The 26,695-nt window shown below is 38.3% G+C and overlaps 1 protein-coding gene across 1 annotated transcript; it reads left to right on the top strand.

The window, feature by feature from the left end:
• On the top strand, positions 1–24,875 carry TTF2 (transcription termination factor 2). Its single transcript, XM_063305627.1, has 23 exons — positions 1–147; positions 1,862–1,970; positions 2,562–2,648; positions 2,745–2,811; positions 3,471–4,442; positions 5,467–5,593; positions 8,009–8,170; positions 8,476–8,633; positions 10,760–10,841; positions 12,139–12,255; positions 12,668–12,818; positions 13,950–14,052; positions 14,754–14,944; positions 15,230–15,383; positions 16,266–16,357; positions 17,566–17,642; positions 18,221–18,363; positions 18,461–18,631; positions 19,913–19,965; positions 20,819–20,972; positions 22,035–22,117; positions 23,958–24,032; positions 24,643–24,875. The coding sequence occupies exons 1-23, from the start codon at positions 120–122 to the stop codon at positions 24,785–24,787; spliced, it is 3,501 nt and encodes a 1,166-aa protein (XP_063161697.1). The 5' UTR covers positions 1–119; the 3' UTR covers positions 24,788–24,875.
• Positions 24,876–26,695: the final 1,820 nt, after the last annotated feature.

Raw genomic sequence — 26,695 nt, 5'->3', positions numbered from 1 at the left:
CAGCTTCGGAAGCCATGTGGGCCAGGCGGGTCCCGGGCATGGCAGGACTCCTCCCCTTTTCTCCCTCTAGGATTCGAGTGCTGTGAAAGGAATCTCGAGAGAGATTTAGAGATTGAACTATGGAGAAAGTGCTGTGCTCCGCTCACGGTGAGGTCGTAGGATAGATATTAGGGTGGACGGGGTGACTGAACAGGAAAGTTTGGTTGGGGTGTCGAGTATGGCTTGTTAAATTCGACGGGGATCAGGCTCTCCCCCGTCAGTTTTTCTAGTGGTGACTGTTTATGCAGTGCCAGAGAAAAAGAAGATGAGTTAACACATATGTAAATATGCAAGTTTAAGAATACTCTGGGTTCTAGAGTTACACTACTATTATGAGGCGTGTCTGCTGTCCAGGCGCAGATGCACAGCTCAAGGCCCTGTGCTCCTTTTTAGGATGTTTCGTCTTTAACCCACCCTTGAACAGGATGCAGACCTTCAGGCAATAGGATAGCAAGTCATCCGAAGTCTCAGTTCTGGTTTTCCTGCGTGTATAACCAAAGACAGTTAGTTTTGTTTTTGGTGCAGCAAAAGTGGCGTTGTACTGCTTTTCTTATAGATGTATTCTGCTCTTAGGTTTGTTTATATTTCAGATATGAATATATAAGCCTAAAATAAATATTTTTATTTATCACTTGCTGAGATGGGTGGCTATAGAAATTGAATAAATAAAAAAAATTCATTTATTTAGTCACTACCTATCTCACTCATAGAGTGACTCTGGGCAGTTTACAATAAAAACAAGAATAAATACTAGTTAAAAATACAATAAAACCATTCTTAAATAAATAATATAGCCCCAGGTGTAGATGTTGAAAAGTTCTTAATTTCTGGGAGCATCTTCAGAGTGCTAGCAGGCAGTTTAGCTGTCTGATTGTAAGATGAGCAGGTTTAAAACATTTGCTTCCTGATTTGGAGCAATAAATGGCTTCCCCCTTCTCCCTTCCCCTTTTACAGAAAGTGAAAGCCTATTCTAGTCAGACAATTTTAGCACCATAAGCAGAAAACCTCAGAAATCCTTTTTTTTCCCCTGCTTTGGGCACTAATGTAATAAAAACAACATTTCATTTTATGAAACCAGTTGTGATATTGATAAAGGGAATTCTTGTTAAAAGGGGATTAAAATAATGTACTTGAATGATTTTATATAGCACAGAATACAGTTCAGAATTTGAGGATCCTTTTTGCCACAAATAAAACAAAAAGCAGGGTCTCAGGAATCCACAGTTATATTCATTATAGGGCACAAAGAAATATTTTTCTGTAGCACTAGGCATGGTGGTCCTTGTCTGTTTATTATCTCTCTCAGCCTAACTTTCCTCACAAGATGATAAATGGAGAGCTGGATAAAATTTGAATTCCTGGGGAGGGGGGTTATTGATAGGACTTAACAAGCTCCTAAAGGGTGTTGTCATACAGGAAAAGACCACAACCCTAGTTTCAATTATCCCTGAAAACCAGACCCAGAATGTGTGTGTGTGTTAAATTATAGGAAGAAGATTCTAGTTAAATGTTTTAAAACATGTAAATAAAAGCAGTTTGATAGTAGAATCAGTTTACTAAAGTGATGCTATGCTCCCTTTCATTGTTCAGTCAGAGGCTGGATAGGCATTAGGAGGGAAAAGGTACAGCTGCTTTCAGCAGGGGTTGGACTTGGTGATATAAGCAGCATTTCCAATCCTATGAGCCACAGAGAAAGGGTGAGAGTAAAATTGATAAATGAGTCTTGTGAATCCTTGAAGTGAGGGTTTTTTTTTTAATTGGCCGGCTTGCTACCTTTCTACCTCTGATTAAGCTTCATACCTTTCATTTTCTTCCCATTCAGGGTTCCCCTGTTTTTTGAAAACTGGAAACCGAGATGGCCCAAATAAAGGCAAAAGCCTTTATATGTGTGGAGTCCAAAATCAGCCATGTGGCTTTGTGCTCCCCACCGAGTAAGTTGAACTTTTAAAAAGACAAGCTAGGGGAGTTATGAATTGCTCACCTACTGTTCACCAGTTGCTTATCTAGAAAGTAAAACCTCTGCCATTTTAATACAGAAAAGTACTTTTTAAATATGTAGCACTCTATATCCATTCATAACTGAAATATAGTTTTATGTTAAGTCCATAATTAATTTTTAGCTGGGGTGACAATAAGGTATTGGAAAATATATTTGTGCCATAATTATATCTTCTTTGGAGTTCAAGTGTTTGTTGTCTGTGTTGCCTGCCTCTGCAGAGGCTTAAAAGCATTTCTAAATATTTAATTGAGCCTTTAATAGAATTTGGGCTGTATATCTTACTTTTTACTATGCTTTTCAGTCCCTTTATTTTAAACATTTTTACTGTAATTGGATTACAGGTTCTTTTCCCAAAAGACAGGATAGAAGAAGGCTGTTAATTCTTGTATCCACTCTATAATACTGAGAGGGTAGCCAAGTTTAAATATTTTTCACTATCTCTGATGCTACTGAGATAGCACAGAAATTTATTTTTTTCTGTGACATAGATATTTATGTAAATAATTGTCTTTTCTTTCCATAGTCTTTCCCCTTCTCATTGCTTGGTGCATGAAGAATATACAGTGGAGCTGCAAGTTCTGATTAAGCAACCAAAGACAGACCTGTACCGGTATATTTTCAGAGGGACATTTGATGCTTTGACAGAATAGTGTCAACAGAGCATTAATGCCCAGCCTGACAATCCATGTTTTGTTTTCTTCACTAGATTGTTTTATCAATGCAATAAAGGTAAAGCAGAAGGGAAGAACATGTGTGGAAATGTCCCCTGGAAGGTATACCATTGCTATTTAAGCATTACATTTTGACAGCAGTTAGAAGTCTTAAGCTCTTGTTACTTGGTTTACTACTATTTCCTCTATCTTCCTCTCTTTATCATGATCTGAACTATTCCAGATTAACTATGGGAATTTCTAGAAAAATAGGATGCCAAGTGAATTTTGCTTTTCAGGAAGGAACCAATATTTTCTTTTTCTCATCTTAACTGTTCTGCATACTATTTTAACTTCCTAAAGATTTCAGAGTCATACTAGAGTTTTAACAAACATTTGTGTGTAAATTTCATAACAGAATTTGTGGGATTATATAATCCAGCAGATTATATTGCTTTGGAATTGGGGCCAAGGTCCTAAAGTAATTGTGGGAAAAAAGAAAATGGGAGATTACTGGACTGGTTATAGTGGTCTGAATTAGGAAGAGTAATAATGAAGAACCACATAGGACAGAAAATTCGTAATACAGTTAATACCTGTGTAATTTCTGAATTATCAATGATTGCTATAATTTTTTCATCATTATTATGGTTAGAAACTTTGCAAGATAAATTAAAATTAAAGTATTTCTCAATTTGTATGCTTTTCTGCATCTGTAAAAAGAAACAGAGCAAATACTTTAATTTCAATGTAGACTAATATTTCACATGGCTGTTTTATAGGATTCAAATACCACTGTACTGCCAGCTAATCCACAGTCTCAGCGCACTTTGGAATTGCTGCATGATCATAGAAATCAAAGAAACCCATTTAAAGTTTCAAACAGTAGTCACAAGGCATTTTCTTTCGAACAAATGGATGACAGTGGAGACAGAAATTCAGTAGAAAAAGAAAATCAGAAAAGAGATGTCCAGAACTCTGATGAAGAACACCAGCCCAACTTCCAGGCTCAGTCTGTCAAGAAAGAATTTTCATCAGCCATGCACATAAAAAACAAAGATTTTGGAGACAGATTTGAAAGTTCATCTAGGGAAGAAGCAAAAACTCAAATAAAACCGAATGAACCTCAGACTGAAATAGAAAAAATAACATTGGATAGACACAAAAGTAATTCTAGCAAAAGGTTGGAGATTCCATCTAGCCACATGCAAAAGAACTCATCTTTGAGATTTATTGAAGGTGATTTGCAGAAAAACGGAAAGCCAAAACAATCATTGTCAAGCTTGAATTGCCACACATCAAGCATAAAACCTATTAATGGAGAGCAACTTGGAAAAGAAGAACCAGAAACTTGTAGAAGCAAAATAGTAACAATGAAAAAAAGTGGCAACTGGAAAACAGAAGAAAAGACACTGATACCCACAGAGTTTGTGACTCTTCAGGAACCAAGAAGTTTGTCAGTAGAACATGCTGGAGACAATACAGAAAAAACACCAATACTATTACTGATGGGGAAAGCTCCAAAAGAGCAAAGGTGTACAGAGAAACATTTGGACAGTGATAAACAAGAAAGATTTGTGTCATTCAAATCACCTATTGGGCAGGCAGTTGATTCCCAGCAAGGAAAGGATTGCAGTCAGAAGAATTTGCCTGACGTTCAGAATTTGTCTGAAGTGGCCTCTTTGCAGATCGCTGACAGTGTGGATTACAAAGCTCTTCACAGCAAACTTGCAGCTCAGCTGAAGCAGAAGCAGGTCTAATCTCTACTTGCATCTAAGTATTAATTTTTAAATGAACCAAAATATTTCCTGTATCAAAATACTAGTTTCTTACCCTTTGTACTAAACTGCTAAGGCATATTGGGCCATTCATAGCCCTCCAGATGTTATTGAATTACAATTCGCAGCAGTCCCTTGAAAGGCCATGGGCAGTCCCCTTGAGTATGAAGGCATGAGGTTTAAAGCTTGCATTCTCTTAGGAATAATCTGCTAAAGTCTCAATTGCAGGTGGAGCTGAAGCAAGTAATGAGGCCAGAGCCAAAAGCATGGCTGACGTACCCCTTTTTCCTCATTCTGAAGCTGTCTTTTTCCCCAAGCAGTAGGTTGCCCAGAAAAGACTGGTAGCTCTTATCAGAACTCTGTACTAACCTCTTACATAAAGTATTTGAAATTAGACAAGAGATTGCATGAAGTTAGTCCAAAGGCCATAGATTGCTGATTACAGTAAAGTATTTTTAGCCATTAAATCAGCCTCTACCATTTTGGTAACCTTCAGATGCTCTGGGGCTGCAGTTCTGATGCATCAAATTATGTTCAAACTTTGCCTCATTTGTGTATCAAGCCAAATGTGACATGCAGATGATGCCCATTTCTAAAATTTTGACTTTAATAATAAATGAAAGGAGCAGTCGAGCCAAAATAATTGACTATGTCCCCAGTTGAATATATATGTCTTTGAATATTTCTATTAAGAAAATGTACACTTTGCACAATTTTTTGAAATACCCATATTCGTTGCATGCTAGCACTTTACCTTCTTGAAAATCAGCAGTGAACAGTTTCTTGATTAACAGACTATGAGAGGAAGGGAAACATGCACTTGAATGGGTGTTTGGGCATATTAGCCACTATGTTTATAAAACACATTTCACTTCTTGTTGTATAATTCTTAAATATTTTACCTGTCGAGAAAAAGTATGGATTAAATGACTGGGCATATTGGTAGGCAATTGGTAACATATCTCCTCTTCTCCCACTTTTTTTTAAAATTTGCCTATAGAGGACTTTGAAAGCAGTGAATGTCCAAGCTCTCCCAGATAAGGGTGAACGATTATTAAAGCAAGTGCAGGAGTTAGAAGCTGCACTTAGCTCTTGTAACCTGGAAGCAGAAGAAAGTGTGAAGGAAGGTAAGCCTTTTTAATACAGAATTGATAGCATTGTTCCATGTGTCTTAAGCTATCATTCCAACCTGGGTCACTCTGGATATATTGACGACTTTGCTCACAGGATTCCCAGCAACCATGTCTTATGTTAGCTGGGAATGTTGCAAGTTGGAGTGCTGCTATCTAAGAAATTTCCAGGCACTGTAGATTGGTATCATTTACCAACTGCTTCAAATCTTGAACTTATTTTTTGTAATTCTCAAATGTATTTTTCCATATTCTACTTGGATCAAGTTAAAAAGTGATAATCAATTTTTAACGGTCTTTAATAGCAATTTATTCAAATTCCAGATATCTTCACATGCTAATCAAAATCCAATATCTGTGCCTATCTCAATTAAGACTGAGAGTTTTGTTTAGTCAGGCATTTGTACCTCACCCTTCTAGTGTAAAAACACAGCTAAGTACTTAGAACTTTGTATCTGGTGTGTAAACATAGGGTCATCTGTTAACACCAGCCTCAGTAGTAGCTCTTGATGGGGTCTTGCCTCCCCAGAATAAGCTGATCTGCAATTTGGGGACCTCCTGGGCTCAGGACTCCTGCTAGATGAGCAGGTGGAACTTGGGGCAGGGGGGTATTTGCTCAAGTTTCACTATTATGCCAGTTTCAACTGTACTAGGATCATGACAGATTACTGATCAGAAAAATCTGTTATTGCAGAATAACCCCTCTCCTGAGGTTGCTGCGTTAGTTGCCAGTAGGTTTCCAGGTCCTATTTGAAGTACTTGTTATCTCCTATAAAGCCTTATAGAGCATGATACTGGGATATATCAGGGACCACCTCTGCCAATCTGAATATCAAAGAAGAGTCTGTTCCAGCCCCCCCCCCCCCAAAAAAAAATAAGGGAGTGTAGATTAGGCTTTCTAGTAGCCCGTACATTAGGAAATACACTCCTGGAGGTGTGATTGGCCCTAACCCTCCTTTGTTCATGTGCCTATCATGATTTGAGGCACTTACCTCTTTTATTTATTCTTAATGTCATTATTATGATGAGAATTATACTGATTACTTTTTATACTTTTAATTGTAGAGACAGTTCGTATTGGTTTACTCAAGTACACTGCCTGGCAATAAATAAATAAAATTAAATAAATCAATGCAGTCACATTAAACAGTATAAAAGAGAAAGAGCCACATTCTCAAATAAAAACATGATAATTCTTTATAGAGCAGAGGCTTGCCAGAATGTGAAGTTTCCCAAGGTAAAATTAGCTTAAGTGTATACATTATGATAAGCCAAACTATGGTTTAGTATATTGGATGATCCCAGCCATTATGATTTGTAAAACTTGCTTTATGATTTAGCATGTTGTATTGTCATTTTTATATTCAACTAACCACAATTGAATACTGGTTTGGTAAGTAGAAAAAGATGAGGGCTTTCTCTATTATAGTATGTACCATTTGGAACAGCATCCCCACAGAAATCTGTATGCTCCCCATCCTGATTGTTTAAAAAGTCTTTGAAATCCTGGGTTAGGGTGAGTGGTGAGCCCTTATAGGATTTTATGTTATTATGAATGTTTCCTTTTCTGGATATATATCATTTTTCCTTGTTCATTATTCTTACTGTTTTTAATGTTGCATGCCAACCAGAATCTTTATGGAATTTGCGGGGGCGGGGGACAGGCTTCTAAAATTGGCAAATAAATAAATAGTGTCATGCAACGGACATGTGCAGTCTACAGAACCCAGTAAGAACCCAAAATGGGCAAGGGTCTGTTTTTGGTGGCAGGTGGGCAAACTTTAAGGTGCAAAGTAGTGTGTTGTCTTTTGCAAAGCTTAAGGTATCCATTTTGCATCTTAATCATCCATCCTCCAAAACAAGTGTTGGGTTGCTTGCCACACCCCTCTTGCTTTTAGAGTCTGAATAATTTTTAAAGTGTGACCCCCACTTTCAAATAAGTTATCCATCCCGGATTCAGCTGTATCTATCTATCTATCTATCTATCGCCTCTGATTCAGATATAGATAGATAGATAGTAGATGAGAGATACAGAAACAGATAGATATATCAGGCCTCTGAAAGGGAGGGTATAGTTTTACCTAACATAATTTAGGCATTTTTATAAAGAAAGCTTTCTCTTGTTTTCGCCTACTATACGTCCACAATAGATGGACACATAGGGAAGAGTCTTTCTTGGAATGCAGGCATAGTGATACTGGATGAGGTGATTACTCTTAAATTATCTTGAACCAAACAGCTATTGAGATAATCAGAAACATTTTGAGTTGTGCCTCACTGTAATACACCTAGATCCATGTTGCAGAATAAAATCATAGTTGATACGTGAGTAGTAAGGCACTCTTTTCCATTTGCATTCTGAAATTATCCTACCTAGAAATGACTACCAATATTATTTTCTTCATATTTCAGCCAGTTTTTGCAGAACAGATGTGAGGCGTGAGAAGATACAGCCTGATCTGTTAACTAAGGTCAGCCTGGTGCAGCCAGGTCTTGCCACAGGGAAAGAGCCACAGCTATTCCAGAAGGATCCTGTGCTTAGTTCTTTTGAACTCCATCCTCCATTGGGATCTGGTCAGTTCTGCCATAATACTTTTAAAGTTATGTGGAGAAAGGGACAACCATACTGATATCAGAAATGAATCAGGAATATATGCTTAATAATGAAGGTAATGAAGACTCATTATTTAACTGATTCCCTTGTTTACAAGTGGAAAGAGAAGAAAAAGTATAAATGCAAAGTATGCTTTTTGTTCTTAATTTTCCATGAAATATCATTTTTGTGAAGTTCTTGACTTGATTCGATGGCTGGTCCTATGTTAATTGCTATGGCATAACAAGTTTAAAGTTGCTAATTGTGTAACTTCTGAAACTTTTAGATGATTCCAACAGGCAGGCTCTTTATGGAGGCGGAATGACTGATGATCATCATCAGGCAGTACAAAATGCCACAAGCGATGCAATTAGTCAGCTCCATAAATCTCTTGAATCTTGCCCCACAGAGAGGACCATAAATGAAGATCCACCTGGATTGAAGGTAAGTGAAAACAAAAGGAAAACATTAAGCAGCTTTATTTCCTATAATGTTCTCAATCAATATGTCACCAATTCCACTTAAAGAGCATTCATGAAGTGCCTTCAAATGCAGAATCAGTTTCTGCACAAAGAAGGAAAAAAGGGGGTTTAAATAGTTTGCTTATAATATTCTGGTTTCACTAAAGCCCTCTAAAGCTTTGGTTTCATTTCTAATAAGAGTGTTTAAAAAATGTGCAGGCATCTAATGTTAAAGGGAGTTGAACCTCATAAAATTGTATTAGTGGTGCTATACCAGCATTAAAGATTTATGGATTTTAGTAAATTGTAGAGGTGGTATGATCCAAAATAAAATGAGACATCAAATGAGACATTTATTTCATAAACTTAATTTAGATGCTCGAATTGAATTATCCATTCAGTCGTATCCGACCCTTGGCGATTCCATAAGCCAGCTCTCTCCATGATTTCCGATCTTGTACAGCTTCTTTCACTTGCTTTATATTTTGGCCTATGTCTGCTTTGATTACATCCCACCAGTGCATTCTTTGGTGTCCTCATCATCTTTTGCCACTGACCATTCCAAGCATAACGTCTTTCTCCAATGATGTTGATCTCATGACATGACCGAAGTAACTAAGTCTAAGTTTTGTTATTTTTCCTTCTAGTGACATGTCTGGTTTTATGCGTTTCAACACTTCATTGTTATCTTTGCAGTCCAAGGGATGCACAAGAGCCTCCTCCAACACCATAGTTCAAAAGAATCAATTTTCCTTCTATCCAACTTTTTCATCGTCCAACTTTCACAGCCATATGTAGTTATGGGGAATGAGTAGTGCGGACTAGTCTGCATTTAGTCGCAAGATGACATCCTTGCTTTTTCAAATTTGATTCATGCTCATTGCTATGCGACCCAGCATGATTCGGTGTTTAAGTTCTTGGCTGCATTCGCCATTTTGATTATGTTTCTGTTATTACCCTAACACATAAACTTAGGCTATGTTGAGCAATACATACTTTATTATGAATCATATATATGTATGTATGTATAATGGAAAAAGAAAAAAAAACAGGTATATCTACAGGTAGTCCTCATTTAGTGACTGCCTCATTTAGCAATTTTGCAGTTATAACTGATGAAAAAGTAATGGTACAACCAGGTCTGTAATGCAAAGGAAAGTTGAAGTACAATCATAAGCACAGTTGGGGTTTCACTTAGCAGTTGCTTGGCTTAACGACCAAGTTGCTGGTCCCAATTGTGGTTGGTAAATAAGGACTACCTGTATTATACTTCCTTAACTTAAAATTAGCCCTACATATGTATTAATGTAAGAGCCTCGTGCAGTGCAGAGTGGTAGGGGGCAGTATTGCAACCGAAAACTCTCCCCACAACCAGAGTTCAATCCCAGCAGAAGCTGGATTCTTGGGTAGCCGGCTCAGGTCGACTCAGCCTTCCATCCTTCCAAGGTCGGTAAAAAGAGTACCCAGCTTGCTGGGGAAGATGGCAAACCACCCCGCTATAGTCTGCCAGGAAAACGTTGCGAAAGTGGCGTCCCCCCAAGGGGTCAGACATGACTCAGTGCTTGCACAGGGGACTTTCACCTTCACCGTGCATTAACGTAATGTAGAACAATTAAAGTTCTTAAGCATATAAATGCAGTCCAGCATCCTGAATGTTGATGTTGTTTTTGTATTGTTTTTGATGTGTTGTTAGCCACCCAAAGTTGCATCTGCAAGATGGGCAGCAATATAAATCAATTTAACAAACAAATAAAAATAGTCTTGTAAGTGGGGTTTACAACAATAGAATACTCCCCTGACCTTTGATAGAGAGGTGAACTTCTGATACCATTGTATAATCAACAGAAAATGGACATATTTAATTTTATTCATATTAGTAATTCTTTTCAGGAGAAGCTAGTATTTTGGTTTAATGAAATAAGATATCTGCCATTAGTACGTAAAAATAAATTGGCATGACTAGGCCATTGTGGGCCTTAAAAGAGTTCCTTAGTACCACAGATTGCCAATGCATGCTGTATTTATATGTGATTGTTGTATAGATTATATGTACAGAACAAAATTAGATCTTGTAATAGTAGCTGATTCCAGATTTTACTGCTTTTTCAGATCGCTCTGCTGCTGCATCAAAAGCAAGCCCTTAGTTGGCTTTTGTGGAGGGAGACTCAGAAACCATGTGGAGGAATTCTAGGTAACAAAAGTATAGTGAAATAGCAGTCCGCGTAGGGTAGAAGGGTGGAAGTCTCAAAACTCATCTTTCAGACTTTCATGGTCTTCATACCAAAGCCCCATGTTCTGCACAGTGGTTAGTAATTGATGCTTCCCACTACTTACCTTTTGGGGGCATCCTACCTGACATCCTCTCCAACCCTGGTGTGTGTATGAGAGAGAGGGCTTTCAAACCTGTGCAATCTTCCTGGCAATTAAAAGGTCAAAATGCAAAAGAAAAAAAAGGAGTGATTTCAGTGGTATAACCTCCTGGCTATGTAGTATGTGGTGAGAAGATTCAGCTCTACCTCTCCCCCGCCATGGGAGATAAATAAATCTCACAGGAGATAAATCAAATTTTATTCTTTAAACAACCTAAACAATAAGTCCTAATTTCTAACTTTAAATATCCAAAATGCAAATATTCAGTGTTGATGGAAACAAATACTGCTTTGTTAAAAAAAGAAAAAATGCAACAGAAAATGTAATGCTCCAAGCACCACAGGGTGGCACTGGTCTGTTGTAAATAGTGAGCTCTGGCCAGATCTTAGAAGAGAGATTGTAAAGATCCCAACTTACATTTCAGATCACTAGACTATCCTAAATACAGCTAGTGCCTTTGTCCAGCCTGAAGAAGAATTAGAAGAAAGCCAACAATCAACCCGATTTAATATCTTGTACAGAGAAATAAAGACAGTTAGGCTTAGTACCTTAGTGAAAACAAATAAACAATTGAGCAGAAAAAAACTTGGTTAGGTTTTTTTTTTTACTGAAAATAGATACTCTCTCTATTTAATTACCTCTTTCCTGATTCTTGAAATTTCCTGTTGTTTATCAGAGGCTCTTTACAGCACTATAAAACTCTACCCCTGTTAGGCATTGATTCAACAACTCCTCCCCAAGTTCCTCCTTGAGTTCTGCCCTTCAGTTTTTAAAAGGACTAAACTTTTCCTATTTCCACATATTCTCTGTGAAGATATTGTTTATAATAAGATCTTAATTTTAATTCTCAGAAGTGGATTTGGTTTCAGCTCCAATCAGTGCTTTAGCCACTTGCAGATGGAGACTCCTTAGTACTCCCAAACAAAATTTATTGTGCAATTAATCTATCCATTTCTCTTTAATGAATTTTATGTAAAAGGGGAAAAATATAGAATTATTGGTGGAAAACAGGATACATATGGGAGATAAGAAGAGTCAAAGATAAATCAGAGAGTTAAGGTGTCTATGCACATAAATCCCACATTTTTGTTTTGTTCTCTGCTGTTTTTTCTTTTCAGCGGATGATATGGGTTTAGGGAAGACTTTAACAATGATTGCTCTCATCCTGGCCCAGAAATGCATACAAAAAGAAAAAGGGAAAGAGAAGAAATTAGAGCTTTGGATGTCAAAACAAGGTACAATAATAAGATAATTTTGCTGTCAACTCATTTGCACAGTAATAGCATTGGATTATTTCTTGTTGATTGGATAGAAAGGAAACTTGGAACAATTGTAATTTTAAAAAAAATGAATACCTCTATGAACTATTCATTATGATTTAGGTATTGGCAGGATTGATCTCTAGATCAGGTGGAATACTAAAACATCTGTAGGGAAAAAAAGTCCCTAAGGAAAAGAGTTCAACCCCTCTCCACAAACAGGATTGGCTGTGATCTGTGGCACTGGAATACTGGCTATTAGGAAAAGTCAAAAGCTGATGATAGGGAGGGAAAATATGGATGGCTAGAACCCTGACTAGACATACTATGCACTGCAGCACTTTGTTAGATCCCATTTGTGTTCACCTATTAACCTTTGCATTTTCAGATTCTATTGATACCTGTTCATACGGCACCCTGATTGTCTGCCCTGCATCTCTGATTCATCACTGGAAAAAGGAAGTGGAAAAACACGTAAAACATGGCAAACTGAAAGTGTGCTTATACCATGGACCTAGCCGAATTAAGAATACTAGTATGTAAGTGCAAAGGTCGTTTTTAAGCTGCAGTGTACCTTGCCCTGTGCTGTTGCTGTGATATGTTGGGATACTGAAAGAAAAGCATGGCTATAGAGCCGTTTAAGAGCAGAAGCACGAACTTACATTTCAGCTCTCACTTAGACCTACAATCTCAGCAGTCACCTTCAGCCCTCATTTGCTAGTGATGATTATCTCAGCTTATTCTACAGACAGAGCTTTTGTCAAGGCTACTGAGGGATATAACTAAGGATACTGCCTTATTCCATACAAAATTTCCTTGGAAAACTGATCTGGAGTATCCTAAATTTGCCATATAAAAGTATTTGATCTACTCAATTGTGTACTTGCTGTTAGCAGTTGTGGTACATCCTTATGAAGCTGATGAAAATACAGGTACACCTCGACCTGCAACCATTCGGTCAGTGACCATTCCAAGTTATGATGGTGCTGAACGAATGGTGGTTACAATGGTCCTCAGAGTTCCAGCTGTCCCAGCATCCCCAGCACTGACCCCCAGCAAAATCCCAGCACTAACTTTGGTTTTGGGAAGCCAGCAGGAAGTTGCCTCGCCTAACGACCATGGGATTCAGTTAATGACAGCAACCAGGATTACAGGGATTGCCATCGCTACGTGATGCGGTCGCATTTTATTCTGCATCTCTTAGTGACGGAAATTCCTGTCCCAATTGCCGTTGTAAGTCGAGGACTACCTGTTATTTTGAGGTGGAACTAGAAGCAGCTGTTGTGCTGATTTGTCTTTCTCTGAAAAGGAAGAGTGGGTGGAAACATACATTTCGTAAGAAACCAGTTGACCACTTGTCACTTTCTGTTCCTTTAGAAGAAAGGCTTGGCTTAATTAAAGGCAGCAAATTTAAATTCTGGAATAAGCCCCATTAGCCGTAATAGAATTCTGATTCCTACATCTTTGGGTGACTTGGAATTTTGAGAGCAAATTAGATGAGGCAGGGAGCTTAATGAGCCCCCAAGGACAGTGTTCTCCACAGGCATTCACGATATTCCACTGTATGCTTTTGAAAGCAGCCACACTGATTTTTCATCAAGATTAAAATTGAAAATAGAAAGGTAATTCTGAGATATCATGTTCTTTACTATGTCTCCTTCTCTTTGCAGTCTTTCTCAATATGAGATTGTTATCACTACTTACAGTATTCTAGCCAAGGAAATTCCTACACAAAAAGAACAAATAGGTGTTGCTGAAGATCGTCTAGTACAGGTGACTGAAATGTGCGAAGTTGACTTTAACACAGAAACAAGGAATTGTTCTATTGCGATAAAGGCTATATTTAAATCTTAAAGTATTTTGGATGGATGGATGGATGGATGGATGGATGGATGGATGGATGGATGGATGGAGGTGTGTTTGTGTGTGTGTGAACCTCAACACAGAATGATTTGTGCTGGAGTGGTTACAGACTCACTACACTTTTTTATAATTACAGTGGATTGTCTTTATGACCTTTCTGGCTTTTCTATATTTGTATCTAAATGATTCTCAATATAGCTTTAATTTTATAGTGCAACAGCAAATAGTAAAAGTTGGTTTAAAGACCATTGATTAATTTTTGTGTGTTTTAATATGAACTCTAATCATGCTGTAAAAACCTGAAATCCATACCCCAGGTAAACTTCATGGCTTTTAATTGAAGGAGTGAAGCAGTTCATTGATGCTTCTGATTAAGATACTTTTGATATTTTAAAAAGCGACAAATTTGTGGATCTGATGAATTTCACACTTCTTTTATCGTTCTACTGCCTTCAGCTCAAAAAGGTATCTCAGTGGATACTCTGGAACATGTACTGTATATTGAGAAAACATACAGTCTTACATGTACACTGCTAGATATATTGAAATGCAAATTATGTGCTGGCATTTTTGCAAACATCACAGACTAATTCTGAAATTTACTTCTCTAGGATAAATCATTCCCCTTCTCTCCTCTTGCTTGGATACACTGGGCTCGAATTATACTGGATGAAGCCCACAATATCAAAAACCCCAAAGTGCAGGCCTCGGAAGCTGCCTGTAAACTGAAAGCTACTGCCAGATGGGCTGTCACTGGAACACCTATTCAGAACAACCTCTTGGATATGTACTCTCTGCTTAGGTAAGTTAATCTCACTAATGATCAAGCAAAGGCTCTGTAAGTTAAGTGTGATTCTTTCTTAAATGGGAGTCTTCTTCCTCTTTCTATCTCATATGTATTCATATTTCTAATTGTACAGGAAAGGCTACCTTAATGTAAGCCTAACACAAGTCTTTTGTTGATATATTGGGCTTAAATTTTGCTAGTACCTTTACATATAAAATGATCTGTCCTGAATCTGTTGTCTTTAACAGCAGTGTTTCACTTATCTCTACTGCCTTTGTCTTGCTTCCTTTGCCCCCCTAGGTTCCTTCGTTGTTCTCCTTTTGATGAGTTTAAAGTATGGAAGAGCCAAGTGGATAATAATACAAGAAAAGGAGGAGAGAGATTGATGATTTTAATCAGGTGTCTTTTACTACGAAGAACTAAAGACCAGCTTGATTCATCTGGCAAGCCTTTAGTAATAACTTCTTTCCATTTTTTTACCATTCTTCTTCCCTTAATATAGCACAGGGTTACAGTTTTGTCTGGCCCAAATGTGACAGAACAGACTATATCATTTTTTAATTAGAGAAACAGTATTTTAAACTCAACTATTTTTCTTTGTGAGGCAAAGGAACAATGGTGTCTTTCCTATCTCCAATTCTATGTACAAAAAACTGGCCAAGCTGGCAGATGAATGTTACTTAAACCCTGGTCACAGAACATCAGCTCTGTGCATCAGAGTAGCTAAAAGGGAGGAGAGCAAATCACATGCCTTCTTTCAATTCCTCACACCCCAGCATTTTTGCCTGAGACATCAACCAGATCTTCCCCATAGGTTGTCCTGTTTACTCTGAAAGTTTTAATTTTAAAAATGCAATATATTTGAAAACAAGACTTTTGAATTGTTTGCTTCTTCTAAACTGAGATTTGGAATTCTGTACTATGTACTTTTAGTCTCCAACTTTTATTACACTTGACTATTGACAGGATTTTGAGAAAAAAATATTGGTAGGGCAACAGGCTTCTGACTCATTTATGCACAACACTTGTTTTGTTGCTGAGACAAAGCTATGCTTAAGATTTTAAATATTAGGCAAAAGTTCCTCATTAGATGTATTATTATCTGGTTGGGCTTCAGGGATTTTTATGTTCTGTCAGTACAAAGAAGCATATAATGTGCCAGCGTTGCATTCACATAGCATCCCTACAGCTCTAGGCCTGCGAGTGGAATGCAAAAATGTGTGATCTGGACCTTTCATAGGGGAAATCAGTCTTCTACTGAGTTAATTTTGAGTGGCTTCATTGCACTAATGTTGGTAGATTCTTTAAAATTGTTCTGGTTCTTCCTTCCCTTTAGGTGTCTCTGCCTCAGCGTTGTGTTCAGGTGCATAGGTTGAAACTCTCTGAAGATGAACAGTCAGTATATGATGTGCTTTTCAAACGATCAAGGTGAGATGCCTATAAGGGCATACATTTATAACTGTATTTGTAAACTTAGTTTCAGTGATTAGCTTTATCTTAAGTACAGTTAACATTCTCAATGCTCCTTCCTTTCTCTTGAAAAGCATTTCTAGACTGTCCTTGCTCTCTGCTTTCTTTCTGATGTGCATTCTGTATCCCTATCTGTTTACCTAAAAGCACAGAGAATTCAGTTCTCCGCATGGCAGAGTTACCATCTCGGTGACACATTCCTGCAAAAGATTGATGTTTAGATGGATGGACACTAGTTTTTAGATGCAATGAAGGACATTAGATCCTGAATCATTTTATCATGCTGCCATTTGCTTTCTCTTTGAATTTAATCCTTATAGTCTTACGATTTCATAAAACAAAGGCATTTTTTGATTTTGTATTTCTTCCATAGTATAATTAACATTCTGTTGTTTAATTTGATATTTAGAATATTTAGTTTCACCTGAACAAAGAAAAGGGTTTTGAAAAGAAAATATAACTATGTCATTATTATATAAATAAGCTTTAAGATTTAGGTCTGAAAGTGATCAGTTTTGTCTTACAGCTTCTCCCTAAATTCATTCCCTTGTTTTAAAATGACTAGAATTTTTCTATATCCCAAAAAGTTGGGACTGTCTGCCTTTGTGTATGTTACAAAGTGTCAAGGTCTCTCTCTCTCAGAAAAGTGTATTGACAATCTGGCGTGAGGGGCTACATTCACAACAGGGCATCTGAGGAAAGAGAAAAAATAGTCCCATTCACTTTTATCTTTGGCCTTTCTCACCACCATATGGTCCCTGAGAGATTTTTCCTAAAAGATTATGGCCTCCAGCAAACTCTCTGCTCTTTCCTTAAAATATGAAATTACTAAATGATACATGTTAATCTCTGCTTACTACCTCAAATATTTTCACATGTTATGTGAATATAACATGCTACACATGTTATGTTCCTCAGAAAAAGTCTTATACTATTTGGACTTTCAGTTGATATTCATAGTACGTCTTGAGCTGGTTGTAGTGATTTGAGATCAGACACTTTATAAACTGCACTCGCTTTTTGGCCAGAGATTTCTTGGTGGCCCTAAATTAGCTGGCTGAACCACCTCTTGTTTAATCAGTGCATCTGTTTGTCTTGGGTTTGTGTAAAATCAGGGAAGGAGACCTGCTTTCAAGTTTCATTATGCTTTCTTGATGTTCCACCAGATCAACATTGCAGTCATTTCTCAAGCGCCAGGAAACTCCATATACAGGCTATTCTGGAGACAACCCATTTAATATGAGTAAGGTGTTCAATTACTGTTGTACACTGTTTACAAATGGTTGAAAAGAATCTGATCAGGGTGTTCCACTTTTTTGTTGCTGTTTTTGTGACCTACTCTTCCCTATTGAAAGTTAGTAATGTGTTCTAATAGCAGTAGCTATCTTGTCTTGAAGTGTTTCCAGAGGAACATCTGTTTCTTTTTAAATAAACTAGGGGTTGGCAATCTAATGCCACAGACCATGCAGCTCCCAGCCCGTTTTTCATGCCATGTTGCTCTTTCTAACCACAGTTGCCAGAAACCGGGCAACATATTTTTCCCACTGAGGTAGAAACATGGGAAATTGTAATATAGGCCTCAAAACTTTGAATTCTTTCTCCCGACCCCCAAGTGTGGTGGGGGGGCAAGGATCCAGGCTCCACATAAATGATATGCCCTTCTCCATTTGATTAATTCCCCTATCCACTGATGATTTTGCCTCCCACCCTTAAATAGTAATTGTAGCTTTCAGAAATCAGATTGCACACTCCTGAAATAAATTATGCTTTGTAGTCTAATAGTCGTGCTTTTGATACATATGCAGTTTCATCTTTTGATAGGAGCACAGCAGTTTAAAGTGTGTCAGCAGGATTCCTCGGGAAATATGGTGAAAGATAGCCCTCCCATCTCCACCACCATTCACATCTTGTCCCTCTTGCTGAGGCTTCGTCAGTGCTGCTGCCATCTTTCTTTGCTGAAAGTGGTAACTATATGACAGGCTTACAACTGTTGATCCCTTCTGATGGAGATTATTTGAGTTCAGAAATTGTGGATCCCTGGCTATATCCTTTTCCTTTCAGGCTCTTGACCAGGCTAACATGAATAGCGAAGGCATCTCTCTCTCTCTGGAGGAACACCTCAGTGCTTTGACTCTGTCTGAACCTGATAGTAGTAATCCATGCCCAGTGGTGAATCTCTTTGGTACAGCTTTTGCTGCTGATCTTTTTGAAATGACCAGGCAGAGCACCAAGGTAGGAAGACAGTAGCAGTCCTTTCAAGGGAATCCCAAGTTTGGTGTCATTTTTAACAGAAGTAAGGAGGGGAAAAGGAATCTTTATAGATATTTCTCAACATGCAGACAGACCCTCACACTCATTTGTAGTGGGTTCTTAAATTATCTCTTTATGGCAAGAAGTAATGGGGCTCACACACTAGCTTTGACTGTGACCTCCCCATCAACACTCACCCCTTCATTTCAGACTCCTGATTGCCATCTTGAACAGCCAGTCTCCAAGGAATTTTATTTTCGTTCCTTTAACTAAGTAGAACTTTCCGTGCAATTGGGAGTGCTCATCAGCTCCTGATCATGCAGAAAATTGTATTCAGCTGAGTAGGAGCTGAAGTCCCTGCATACTTTGCAGCTCAACATGGCAAAGTACAAAGGGGCTGGATTTTACTGAGCCATTTGTGTGCATCTGGCTCTTCCCCAGGTGCACCTTAGTAAGTATGTTAAAGTTAACTAAAGAGATGCTAAGAATGTATAAGGTGAGAAAAAACGGACTGGAGTAGAATGAAGAAATGCATATTTCAGATAAATGGTTGCAATTTAAGAAAAAATGACTTCTATTCTGCATATGCTACTTTCTGCATTGACCACACTCTTTTTTCTTTATGGCCCTGATACATTCACATGTGGCTTTCAACCCAAAAGTGAGATTGTGTAGCCATGCTTTAACATGATGTCTTATGTATTCATAGGTAAAAATCAAATATATTGCCATCCTGTTTTCATATTTCAGCTGCTTCAGACAGCGAAATAGGATGTTTTGTGGGGGGTGGGGTTAAAGGGCTATCTTTTTTTACTTGAGTTATATGGTTATAGCTAGGCTGGCTCCAGAGTTCTCTATAATTACAACAGAGAATGTAAGGTTGACTGAATTACAGGTAGAAAAGGAAGCAGAGTGTTAGTTCTGCTGAGAAACCCATTCGCCAGAACTGTTTGTGCTCAAAATGGTGGTTACAGTTATGCAGTTTTAAGAACTGGTTACTGATTCAGCTTGTTTTCCATTTCCCTCCCCATTCCTTTCTCCTGTGTTACCTCTTTTATTAGTAAACCTAATAGAGGAATTGTCTTATTTCCTATTGATTTTATTTAAGCCAATTGATAGCCTTTTCAAGTAAGAGCAAAATAAAAAGGCTTTAAATCAGTAAAGCTCCAATTTTTGGTTTAAATGCAGTGGAGCTTCTAAGTAAACAGGCTTAATGTTGGGCATGCTCACTGTTATGTGCTCTTTCCTCTCTCATCCTTTTAGATTTTTCATCTCTTAGAAGAACTGAAGGGAATTCAAGATCATTCTCAAAAATGGTGAGTATATCCATTCTGCATTTCAGAGTACTATGTACAGGTAGTCTTCGAGTTACAACAGTAATTGGGAGCGGAATTTCCATCACTAAGCAATGCAGTCATAAAGCAGGATGTCACGTGACCACATTGCTTAGCAACGGAAATCCCAGCAGTCCCCACTGCCATCATTAACTGAATCCCACCGGTTATTAGGCGAGGACCCACCCCAATCCAAGCCATTTCCAGCTTGGTCCCTCCCAGCCCTCACCCTCGGCAAGGTAAGGGACTACCTCCTCTTGAACTCCTCCCACCCCCTATCTCCCCCCACAACTCTGCTGTTTTGGCTGCCCTGCACAGCACACTCCTCCTCTACTTCAGCCCCAGCACCACCACCAAGGAGTGCTGCCTCAAGCCACCCCAGCATCACAGTGCAAATCCCCAGCTGCCTTGCGTCCGCCAACTCTGCCATGCCCAGCTGACCTTCGCCATCTTCTTCCTCTTGCTGCTGACAAGGCAAGGCCTGGCCCTATGCGAGTCGCAGCTGTCTGGAGCACTTGTGGGTGATCTCAAGTCATCTCCTTGTCCAGAGAGGAGGAATTATGAAGAGCCCGCCTACTTGCCGGCTCTTCATTCTGCTGCAATCATTGGCTCTGCTTTTAGCGGAGCTGTCTTCAGTTCACCATTTTTTCCCTGGAACCAAAATAACTATTTCCGTTGTGTTACAGAATTGTGTATTTATATAATACCTTAATAGTTACACCAGATATGTTAGATTGCCCAGTATTACATGTATATTGAAGGAGGTGGGTGAACTTGTTGCTGAAACACATAAGATTTGAACCAAGAACAAGGTGGTTCTTTTCTGTCTTTATAGTGTTGTTGTATCTCAGTGGACAAGTATGCTAAAAATTGTGGCAATACATCTTGACAAGCTTGGCCTGAAGTATGCCACAGTAGATGGTTCAGTGAACCCGAAACAGAGGATGGATGTAGTTGAAGAATTCAACAGTAATCCTCAAGGAACAAAGGTAGGAATAGAAAGCTCCAAGATCATTCTTTTTCAGTGCTGCTGCTTCGGAATAACTACTTCTGACTTTTAGCCAGATCAGTATTTGCCAAATACAATACAATACAATACTTTTATTTTGTTTATTTTGCACAAAATAGCAGTTGGAATGTGTGACTGATTTCAAAGGCCTTTCCCTAACTATTCCGAATCAGCTAGAATTGTCTGCAATGAGTTCGATAGATTACATTTTGCAACTCAATCTGTGGTCTGAACTACAAGTAAAAGGAAAGCCTTCCACTGATTCTATTCATAAGCAGGACTTTGTATTTCATGCAGTGTTAGGTTCAGAATTCTGAATTCTGAGTCACTAGTCTTTGTCTTTTCAGTCAAATTTATAGCTGTCATAGCTCAAATCAATTATTCCAAATCAATTACAATCTGCATTGAAGTGAAGAGTTTCTGAATTTTGCCAGCCTTATCCTGTCCATGCTTATATGAAAATGTCACTGAATTCAGTGGGCCCCATTCCCAGGGGGTGCAGCTAGAATCATTGGGCAGAAAAGAGAAATGGGTAATGCTGTTTTATGAGGTGAGAGTAGAAGAATTGACATGAGAAAATGATTTCCTCATTTCATGATATCTGCAATATTCTTGTATATCATGGTGCATATTTTCAAAAAGTGTAGTTCTACAGAATGTGTTATGTGAATAAGAAAAGCAAACTATTTAGAACTTAATTGACTGCCTGCACAGTTGATCTTAAACCACAACTTTTAACCTTAGTTGAAACACCATAATTGCTTAGTTTGTTCATAATGCTAAGACATAATGGGTTGATTCACACATCCTATTAAAGCACAGACAAATAAATGCCTTTCTAGCTTAGTGAACTTTGTGGGAACTTTGCTTTATATCTTCCCCAGCCTGGCACTCCAGAAGGTTGGACTACAGCTCCCAGTATTCTCAGCCATCATAGCCAAGTTGTAATATACATCTGGATGGCAGTATAAATCAAGCCTTGACTATATAGTATATCAATAGCTTGTGAAATAATAAACCAACTTTCCTTCTTCTATCGTAGGTGATGCTGATTTCACTTCTGGCTGGAGGTGTTGGCCTTAATCTGGTTGGAGGAAACCATCTCTTCCTTCTAGACATGCACTGGTAAGATATAGCAGCTTTTTATCTCCATGTTAGAAAAAACATTTTTTTGCAGTTATAATAATTAAATTTGGTTAAAATAATTGCATCATTAATTAATTAATTGAGGTTCCCAAATCTTTTTGTCATTTGCCATTCAAAACAACATGTTAAAACTATACCTAATGGCTATTTAATGAAATAAGCCTAACGACTCCCTATATTTGTCAATTCCCTTCTAAATTATTATTATTAGATTTTTACCCCACCTTTTTTATATATATATTTGGTCAACTCAAGGTGGTGAACATACCTAAAACTACTGCCTTCTATTTTCCCTACAACAACACCCTGTGTGGTGGGTTGGTCTGGGAGAGAGTGACTAGCCCAGAGTCACCCAGCTGGCTTTCATGCCTAAGGCAGGCCTAGAAGTTTCTAGGCCAGCACTTTAACCACTACACCAAACTGGCTCTTAAATTACCTTTCAACTGCTGCCAGTGGCTGCTCTTATCCATTACCCTTTCTGTATTCCATATTCACCACATTGAACAGGATTCTAGGTGTGCAATAGAACAACTGGAGAGGAAGAGACAGATTTATTTTATTTATTTATCAACTTTTATCACCGCCCATTTCCCCCCAAGGAGGGACTGTGGGTGGTTTACAAAAAGACAAAATTTAAAATTCAATGCAATTATAAAATAATAAATATAAATATAAATAAGCAATAAATTGTTTATTTATATTGTGGTAAAATCCAGATGGCTGAAGAATCTGTATCAGTCCATAAGTATAAGGGTCATTCTAAGGTACTAGCCATCCCCAGGAATGACTATTCCCCTTCCCACTCCAGGCAAGCTAGCAAAACCAGGTTTTTAGTTTTTTATGGAAGTCCAGGAGCAAGGGGACCTGTCTCACCTCCAGGGGCAGGTTGTTCCAGAGGGTGGGGGCTACTGCAGAGAAGGCCCATTTCCTGGACCCCACGAGATGGAATTCTTTTACAGATGGGGTCCATTAACGTGCCCTCTCTGCATGACTGGGTGGGACGGTCGATGTGATGGGGACGAGACGGTCCCTCAGGTAACCTGGTCCCATGCCATGTAGGGCTTTAAAGGTGATAACCAACACCTTGAGTTGGACCCGGAAGCAGACTGGAACCCAGTGCAGCTCGTGTAGCAAAGGTGTTACATGTGCCGACTTTGAGGCACCTAAAATTGCCCACACGGCTGGACTCGTAGCTTCCAGATATTCAAGGGCAGTCCCATGTAGAGCGCATTACAGTAGTCTATATGGGAGATGACCAGGGCATGAGCAACAGTTCGAAGGGCTTCTCGGTCCAGGAAAGGGCGTAACTGGCGCACAACACGAAGTTGAGCAAGGGGAAAAACAAGAGGGGATACTATTACTGGTTCCTCCAAGGCAAAGATAGTTCTAACGTGGTTGAAAGGAAAGCCTCTGGCTTGCCATTGGCAGTCCTGGATTCTGAACTTAATTTGTGTGAGAAATATTTTCATATTTTTTTCTTTTTGGTCATAAGTGAAAAACTGAAGACTTGGTTTTGCCAGCCCGCCTGGAGTGGGAAGGGGAATAGTCGTTCTTGGGGATGGCTGGCGCCCTAGAATGGCCCCTTTATATTCACGGGCTGGTGTAGAATCTTCTGCCATCTGGATTCTATTGCATTGTATATTTTTATCTTCTACTTATCTTTATATTTATTGTATTATTTATAGTTTGTATTGAATTTTAAGCTTTATTTCTATTGTAAACCGCCCGGAGTCCCTCCTTAGGGGGGAGATGGGCAGTGATAAAATTTGACAAATAAATAAAGAAATAAGTGCTTCATTATTTTTCCCTTTAATTTCAGGAATCCAACACTAGAAGATCAAGCCTGTGACCGCATTTACCGGGTGGGGCAGCAGAAGGATGTTAAGATCCACAGGTAGCGCTTCACAAAATGTCTTGCACTGTTGCTGTAGGGCAGGGTTTCTCAACCAGGTTCTCTGTGGGACCCTAGGGTTCTGCGAGAAGTCACTAGGGGTTCCCTGGGAGACCAGGATATATTTTAAAAAATATTTCAAATTCAGGCAACTTCACATTAAAGAGGTAAATTTCATTATTTTTAGTTTAAGAACACTATTAATGCATATACACAGGCCTGCACATGAAACAAATACAATAACTTTGTAACTACTGGCCTATATTTGAGCCTGAATGTGCAAGGGTTCCCTGAGCCCTGAAAAATATTTCAAAGGTTCCTCTGGGATCAAAAGGTTGAGAAAGGCTGCTGTAGGGTTTGATGTGGAATTGTGTCAGGTGCTGAACAACAGGGCTCAAAATTGCATGGGTAAAGTTATTTCAGTTTGATGACTGTCTTTAAGGATTTGCAAGGATTACAACTCAGGATTGTTCATTGCTAACTAGTTCGGTAGCTGGAACCAGTGAAGAATTATTTCTTTTTCACTTTGCTGAAAACAACCTGTCAGTGCATCAGAATTTGTAGGAAGAATGGTTTAAAAATTGACCTAATCGTATATTTTGCTTGGTTTTAGGTTTGTTTGTGAAGGGACTGTGGAAGAAAAGATCTCAGAGCTGCAAACTAAGAAAAAAGAATTAGCGCAGAAAGTGTTGTCAGGAAAAGGAGATTCCTTCACCAAGCTCACTCTGGCTGATCTCAGAGTTTTGTTTGGCATTTAGCTGTTTATTTTTTATTTCCCCCAATACACAGAACAAGTGTGCTTTTGAAAAGTTCACTATTCTATATTAATAAAACAACTGAATAATACTATGCTATTGTCTTAGCTCTTTGTGTATGAATAACCTTTCCATGTGAAGGACTTGCCTTGTTTTTGATCTGACAATGCAGTTTGGAAAAACACTCCCTCCAGGCTTGACGCTGAGGAATTGCAAGAATATTTTTTCACATACACAATGTGGTCATTTCCAAGTTGGCCATCCCTATCTGTATCATGTAGATAGAATCAGATTCCATTGGCATGAATTGATTTCCAAGTGAATAATACATTTGAGCCAATCTTGATAAGAAACATGGCGTACAAATCTTTCCCTGTTATCTTACAGAACTTTAGCCTTGCTTGAAATTATAATTCAATGATTGAAAATCAGAACTAGACTCTATAACGCCAAGAAAATTCAGAAAAACAGCACTGTTTCTGATAACGTGTACTGTATTCATACGCTACAACGTATTTGGAGCTACTGCACCAGAATTGGAATTATCATACTGTGATTTTAATGTAATAAGTTTTATTATATATAATTGTTTTTTATTTTACTGTTTTCTATTGGCTTTTGCTGTTGCTTAGTCTTCAGATTGGTTTATAAATTCCATAAATAAATAAGCACATTGTGAATAGAAATGCAGAAAGATGGACACTCCTGCATGCAAATGCAGCTCAGATATTCTTCAATGTCCAGGTGAGGACTGGTCATCCAGATGCTAATAAGATTAGCAATTCTGATTAAAAGTGAGTGCTTTTTCATGCAGTTGCACTAGTTAATGATAAGTCTAGAAGCTGTCATATGTTCCAGTGGTAACTCTGGTTTCCCCTTTGTTTTGTCAATCTCATCTTAACCACAGAAAAATCAGCTGAGGGAAAGGCAGAATGGCTTTCCAGTGTGTGGATTAGCAGTACTAGGTAAAAGCAGATCACAGAAGTAGTTTGGGCGTATGCTGAATAACCCAAGAAACAAACAGTAGTATGAAAAGCTGATGCTAGGAAGAATGTCCTTCACTATGTATTATTCAGCGAAGCTTCTTAATGCTGTGTTTTGGTGAAGAAACAAAATTAAAGCTGCTTTCATGTTATAATCGGATATATTATAAAATGCATTATTTTGGATAACTTCTGAAATGCATCAATTTAAAAAAATGAGTTAGCCATATTCTAAACAGAGTTAAAAGAGTTTAAACAGTGCTGTATAGCATATACATAGATTTAATCTTAAAATGTGGTCCTAGGACCCCTGGGGGTCCCCCAAGACCCTCTCTGGGGCCCCCAAAATCAAAATTATTGGCCAGCCTATGTTCAAAAATAATACACTATTAAAATCCCATCGAAGAATCGTGAAAAGCTGTCGTGGCAGCAAATGCGTCAATTTTAATTTTTAATACAATGAATATAATCCATACAAACAAAAGCTCTTCTGGGGTCCTCTGTAAATTTTAAAAGTGGGAAGGGATCCTGATGGGGAAAAAAGTTTAGAAAAACCTATAGAGCAACTTTTGCATTGGTTCTGAATTTGAAGCTAATACAGAGACAGCCACTGGTAACTTCTTTAATGCTGTCAACTAGACAAGACTATTTAAATGCCTGTCTAAACGTAATAGCCATAAAAAGGTTGGTAAATTTAACTCCTATACAGAATATTCAATGTGAGATTTGAGAAAGTGTTGTGCATGGTAACCCATGCAACAGTAGAAACATGTCAGGAGAACTGAATATATATAAATAGCCTTAGTGAATTAAATGAGACTTGAAGTACTGTATATGACTATGAATGTAAAACAAAGCTTTGGATGTGAAGATGCACCTTCTGTTGTAATTCATTACTAATAATAATTTAGGAAAGACTTTTCCGGGT

This window comes from Candoia aspera, chromosome 5 (assembly GCF_035149785.1).
Source record: "Candoia aspera isolate rCanAsp1 chromosome 5, rCanAsp1.hap2, whole genome shotgun sequence".
NCBI lineage: Eukaryota > Metazoa > Chordata > Lepidosauria > Squamata > Boidae > Candoia > Candoia aspera.
The sequence above is the reverse complement of the archived record's forward strand: the minus strand, read 5'-3'. Positions and strand labels throughout refer to the sequence as shown.

Excerpts from the sequence above, each read along its gene's own strand:
- TTF2 (XM_063305627.1), top strand. The coding sequence starts at position 120 with ATGGAGAAAGTGCTGTGCTCCGCTCACG. Across the intron at positions 2,812-3,470 it reads GTGGAAATGTCCCCTGGAAG|GATTCAAATACCACTGTACT; the intron begins GTATACCATTGC and ends GCTGTTTTATAG. Across the intron at positions 18,632-19,912 it reads TGACCAGGCAGAGCACCAAG|ATTTTTCATCTCTTAGAAGA; the intron begins GTAGGAAGACAG and ends TCATCCTTTTAG.